This window comes from Myotis davidii, unplaced genomic scaffold (genome assembly GCF_000327345.1).
Source record: "Myotis davidii unplaced genomic scaffold, ASM32734v1 scaffold4, whole genome shotgun sequence".
Taxonomy (NCBI): domain Eukaryota; kingdom Metazoa; phylum Chordata; class Mammalia; order Chiroptera; family Vespertilionidae; genus Myotis; species Myotis davidii.
In genome coordinates, this window is record NW_006294707.1 from 1,020,002 (window position 1) to 1,026,037 (window position 6,036).

The 6,036-nt window shown below is 54.7% G+C and overlaps 1 protein-coding gene across 1 annotated transcript in view; it reads left to right on the forward strand.

The window, feature by feature from the left end:
• The first annotated feature begins 12 nt into the window (after positions 1 to 12).
• The window catches only part of TAP2 (transporter 2, ATP-binding cassette, sub-family B (MDR/TAP)), a 7,684-nt gene continuing 1,660 nt past the window's right edge, over positions 13 to 6,036 (forward strand). Inside the window, exons 1-6 of the mRNA XM_015567466.1 lie at positions 13 to 143; positions 2,208 to 2,338; positions 2,690 to 2,895; positions 4,707 to 4,904; positions 5,056 to 5,304; positions 5,927 to 5,976. Coding sequence (XP_015422952.1) covers positions 34 to 143; positions 2,208 to 2,338; positions 2,690 to 2,895; positions 4,707 to 4,904; positions 5,056 to 5,304; positions 5,927 to 5,976 — 944 coding nt within the window. The 5' untranslated portion in view covers positions 13 to 33. The remainder of the gene's footprint in view (positions 144 to 2,207; positions 2,339 to 2,689; positions 2,896 to 4,706; positions 4,905 to 5,055; positions 5,305 to 5,926; positions 5,977 to 6,036) is intronic.

A 6,036-nucleotide genomic window follows, 5' to 3' on the forward strand; every position in this document is an offset into this window, starting at 1 on the left:
CGTCCTGACCCACCCTGCCTGGTTCCAGGGGAGATGTTAATCCCGTATTACTCTGGCCGCGTGATCGACATCCTGGGAGGCGATTTTGACCCCGAAGCCTTCGCCAGCGCCATCTTTTTCATGTGTCTTTTCTCCTTTGGGAGGTAGGTGATGGCCGACGGTCCACGTGCTAGGCCCCAACAGGGCCCCTCGCAGTCCTAACTGGCACTCAAACTGAAGCGTGCGTGCGCCTTCTTACCCGCCATTCCACTTCATGGGTCCATTCATTCCCCCATCCCGCCACCATCTTCTTGCCACCATCTTCAAAGTTTGTATTACATTATCACAGCACGAAGACAGCGAATGTGGGACACGATGCAGTGTCTCAGTGGCCCCTCAACATTTTCATCTCATGAAATTCTCTTTGTCTTCTCCCTCCCACCTCAAGTTTGTTTCCGAAGTTACCTCTTGTCAGGGCGGGCGTTTCTCCCTGACCCTCCCCACTCGCCTCTGAAGATCTTACCCTGCCCCTTGTCACTCTTCTTTCCGGCACCTTTCTGTTTCCCACGTCATGGCTTTCCCCTCTCTTTTTAGACATACCCAGGAGTCTGCTGTCAGCCACCTACCTACCTACCTACCTATCTCCCTACCTAGGGCGGGGCTGGGATGGGTAGGATGAGGTGGGTGAGGCACCGAGGGCACACAAGTGAAGGAGTTGCTCACTCTCCTCACCCTCGTACCCGGTAGCCCAGAAACCACTTCTTCATATGTCTTCATTCCATTCTTGCTTCTTTTTGCTGAAACCGATTTCTTAAAAGTGGTGTGTGTGTGTGTTTTTTTTTTAAATCGAACTTAAAAAAAATCGGTCATCAATTCTCTTTGCTTCTGTAGCACTTGGCATTAACAATCTCTCATTATTGATCTCTTTCTCGAGTTAGCTTTTATGAACTCTATTTCCCTTCCAGGCCACTCTGGAAATGTCCCTTCTCTGGACACTTAAGCATGAACTTTCCTCCTCACTCAGGCCTTTGATCTTTAAGAGCATTTTCCCCACTTAGCTGACTCAGTTCATCTCTGTAGGTGTCTCCAAGATCCGAGTTTCCGTGTCCAGTTCCAGCCGTGTAATCCAGTTGCCCCCTCGACCTTTGGCGTGGACAGCCCACTCTCATCTCACACTCCACACACCCGGGGCTCCAGATACCTCCCCCTTCCCCCGGGTCTTGTTCCCCTGCCTGAAAGCATCAGTCCCCTGGGCTCCAGCATCAGCGCCAGGGATGCCTTCCTCGCGTTCAGAACTAGCCACGTCGTTTTCTGCGTTCACAGTGTTTCTCCTGTGGCTCTTTTCTCTCTGTTCTCACTGCGATCAAAGTCCAAACCCTCATCATTTTGTGACTGACTGTATCCCAACAGCCTCCCAAACCTGGTACTGGATTTGTATGAGAAACCCATATTTTGCAGAATACCTGCTTCCATGCTTTCACATTTCCCCTTCACATTTTATTGTAAACTAGAGGCCTGGTGCACGAAATTCATGCAGGGTAGGGTCCCTAGGCCCGGCCGGTGATCAGTGCTGATCAGAGCCTTCCGGATGCTGGCCAGGGCCGTCCTTCGTTCTGTGCCGCCCCCTGGTGGTCAGCGCACGTCATAGTGAGCAGTCGAACTCCTGGCGGGTGGAACTCCTGAGGGGACAATTTGCATATTAGCCTTTTATCATATAGGATATCTGGTTGGTCTAAGAGGAGTTGTCCAACTCCAGGGCCTCTAGAGTGGGGAACAAAAAGATAGGGCTCAGGGGCTTGGGAGGGCGGTTCCCACAGAGAAGTACCCAGGGCGAGGAGGAAGGACTTTGGGGTGGGGAGAAAGGAGGCTGAGACCGAGGGGAAGCCTGGAGGGATAGCTGGGGGAGGCCAGGCAGCCACAGCCATCTCTATTTACGATATCTTCTCACTTCTATTGTATTCTTCCCTTGCGTCTGGCATAAATGCTGGTGAATTTGTACGTTAGGATTTTGTTCTGAGTATTGCTCACCATGCCTTTTTTTTTCCTTGTCATTTGCTTATTTCTGCTCCCCTTGCCACTGTCCTTGTCTGGTTCACTTCTCTTCTGCCTGTCCCGGTATACTTCCCCCAACTTTGCATTTCTTTTCATTCTGTGCTTTCTCCTTTGTTTCCCTCACTCATTCCCTCCCTCCTTCTCGGTCCCCTTCCTCCTCCCTCTCGACCCCGCAGCTCGCTGTCCGCAGGCTGCCGAGGAGGCTGCTTCGTCTTCACCATGTCCAGGATCAACTTGCGGATCCGGGAGCAGCTCTTCTCCTCCCTTCTGCACCAGGACCTGAGTTTCTTCCAGGAGACTAAGACAGGTGAGGCCTGGCGTCCAGGAGACTAAGGCAGCTGGGGCCTGGAGTCCAGGAGACTAAGGCAGCTGGGGCCTGGCGTCCAGGAGACTAAGGCAGCTGGGGCCTGGAGTCCAGGTGTGTAAGGCAGCTGGGGCCTGGCGTCCAGGAGACTAAGGCAGCTGGGGCCTGGAGTCCAGGAGACTAAGGCAGCTGGGGCCTGGAGTCCAGGTGTGGGCTTCCCCTCCACCGCACACAGTCTGTCCCCTGGGCTGCACACGGAGGTGCTCAGAGGAGTGGCTGTGTCAGCGGGAAGGGTCAGGGGCAGTTGCTGGGTCTCCATTGCGCAAGGCTTCCTCACCTGCTCTGTCCTCCCAGGGGAGCTGAACTCGCGGCTGAACTCGGACACCAAACTAATGAGTTCCTGGCTTCCTCTTAATGCCAACGTGCTCCTGCGGAGCCTGGTGAAAGTGGCGGGACTGTACAGCTTCATGCTCAACCTGTCGCCTCGACTCACCCTCCTGTCTCTGTTCGAGGTGCCTCTCACCATAGCTGCTGAAAAGGTGTACAATGGCCGCCATCAGGTATGCGTGGCAGTTAGGGAAGAACCAGTCCTAGAGGTCTCTTCTCAGCCCTCAGGGCAGCAGTTCTGGCAGCTCCATAAGTTCCATGACCCCTGGGACTGTATGCGTGTGCGGGGAGGGGGCGGGGCCGGGAGAGGTGGAGGAGAGAGAGAAGGATGGAGGGAAGGCACATTTTTCTGAGGAGAGGGTAATTTTCATCAGAGTCTTAGAGGAGTGTGCACATGCCTTCCCCACAAAAGATTAAAGCTGCCACCTGAGAGGGTTTAGGCAGCGCTCCCCCCTTATAATCAGCAGGAGTGTAGAGCAGGTAGAATGTGCGGTCATGTAGCCCCATCTCCTCTCTTTTACAAAAATTGTGGTAAATATGCATAACATAAATATTACCATTTTACACCATTTTAAATGCCATTTCAGTGGCATTAGACACATTCACACTGTTGTACCACCGTTTCCAGAAAGGGGACCTGGCCTTGAGCGGGTCTGCCTAGGACTGGCCAGCAGTGTGTGGGTTCTTGACTTTGTGCAGGAAAATTTTACAACATGAGTCCAGGTGACTATGAGGGAATGTTTATTATAGCTGCGGGCATAAAACAAGGAAGGGCCTAGAAGAAGCTACAGGAGAGCCCAGGCTGGGCTGCCCTAGCTCTCTGGGGAGTCAGAGAAAAGGGGCCTTGGGGGCAGGTTCAGGGGATTAGCCTGGGACGAGCTGCCGCTGCCCAGTGCTCCCCTGGTTGCAAGCCTTGTGGGGTCCATTGGACGGAGCACCTGTGTAGGGTCCTTTAGGGTTTAGGAGGTGCACACCTGTGGTGGGAAGAAGAGGGGGAAAGGTATGGAGGGGCTGCTCCCAGAGGGGGAGCCCACGCTGGGTCCTTTGTCTTGAGGCTTTATCTTCTCACAGGCAGGAATCTTAGGGGAGTTCTTGGGGTTTGGGGGGCAGTTCAGCAGAATACTCATCAGTTTTCTAGGTGGCCTCCTTCAGGGCCATGGTCTCCACCGATGGGTCAGTGCCAGGGCAGGGGGCCGTCAGTCATCGCAGCTGCTCCTGGCTTTGCCCACCTGGCTTTGCCGCCTTTGTGAGCCTGGAGCTGAAATACAGCTGAGGCCTAGATGCTGCCTCTAGGGAGGGGACCTTCTGCATCTGCTGTAAATTGCTCTGCAGCGTGTCCAGCTCTCTGCCTCAGTTTCCCGATTCCACTTGACCTGGCTCATGGCCTGTCTTACAACCATCAGCACTGCACCCTGCAGAGCTCTTTTCAAACGGAAACTCCAGCCCATTAAACAATAAATCCCCATCCCTCCCTCCCCCTGGCTCCTGGCAACCACCATTGTACTTCCTGTCTATGGATTTGATTACTGAGGTATCCTATAAATGGGTTCATACAGTGTTTGTCTTTTCATGACTGGCTTACTTAATGTAGCATGACGTCCTCAGGGTTCATCCATGTGGTAGCATGTGTCAGAATTTTCCTCCTTTAAACCACTGAGCCACACCCCTGGTTGGTCTCCGGTCCATGTTAAGTTACATCTCCACCTTCTGTAAAGTAGCTGTGGCTCCTTGGGAAACGACCCCTACTCTCTTGTGGAGACACAGGGGGTGCGAATGAGCTCAAATGAAGGGAAAAATAGTGTGTGTCCTCCTCACTCACCAGCAGGACAGTGCCTGCTCCCTTGTTCCCTCCCTCCTCGCGCGTTTCCTCCAGGAAATGTAGGGAGAGGGAAAGAAGTCTGCTTGTTTTCCTGGGCAGACTGGCAGCCTCGGGGCGGGGATGCTGCCACTGCGCGCAAACCCCGCCTCTCCTCCCGCGTTCCAGGCGGTGCTTCTGGAGATCCAGGACGCGGTGGCGCAGGCGGGGCAGGTGGTGCGGGAGGCCGTTGGAGGGCTGAAGACCGTGCGCAGTTTTGGGGCTGAGGAGCACGAGGCCTGTCGCTACGAGGAGGCCCTGGAACGGTGCCGGAAGCTGTGGTGGCAACGAGACCTGGAAAGGGCCCTGTATCTGCTCTTCCGGAGGGTGAGCCGGGGGCGTGGCCTGGGGGCGGGGCTGGAATCCTCCAGGGGTCCCTGCAGCTCCCTGTGGTAGGGACACGGGCGGGGCAGAGGCTGGGCTGGGACCGGAGGACGGGAGGGCTCTGTCTCAAACCCGCCTTCCTTCTCCCTCCCAGATGCTGCACTTGGCGATGCAGGTGCTGATGCTGAGCTGCGGGCTGCAGCAGATCCTGGCCGGGGACCTCACGCGGGGCGGGCTGCTCTCCTTTCTGCTCTTCCAGGAGGACTTGGGCCACCACGTGCAGGTGCGTCACCAGCCGCGCATGCTCTCTCCGTCCCTCTGTTTTTCTCTCTGGCCTCTGCGCCTTGGGATTTATTGGTTCCCCTTAAAGACACAAGACAAAACTAAATCCCAGCTCATTGTGTTATGAGGAATTTAAAACATGCCCCCTCCCCAAGGACACACTATAATGAACCGCATGTACCCATCCCCCGCTTTAACAAGGATCAGGTCATGCCCACCTTGTTTCATCTTACGCTCCCCTCCTCCCCACCCATAGTATTTTGAAGATAATCCCAGAATAATTTCATGTGTAAATATTTTAATTGTACAGCCCGACTGACATAGCTTGGTTATATATGTAACCACAAAGCCATTATCGCACCTGAAAAATTAACGATGATTCCTGAAATTCACCAAATGCAGTCAGTGCTCCTGGGCTTGCCTCGTACATGTAAGGTGTGCATGCATTGCATCCCCTCTCTCGGATGGAGCTGTGGTGGCATCAGCCACGGGCTCTGACACTGCCATCCCCTCCCGTGCCCGCTGGGCACACTCCCCTCCACTGCGTGTTGGACTAGAAAAGGAAGTAGGAGCATTTAGCTCATTCCCTGGATTTACCAGGCTTCAAAAATAGTTCGTCACTTCATCTTGGGCTTTATTTTGTAAATTCCCTAGACATTTGTTGAACATGTTTTGTGTGGAGAACTGTGGGAGGCGCACGGTGGGCACAGTGCCCCCTAAGGACGTCCCTGTGTCCCGGGCAGGTCCCTGTGCACCAGCACAGCCCGCAGCGGGACCAGGAGCTGCCGGACGGGTGGGTGGGCGGCCCGCGGTGCAGAGCGGCTGGCACAGGGGGCAGTGGTGCTGCTTGTAG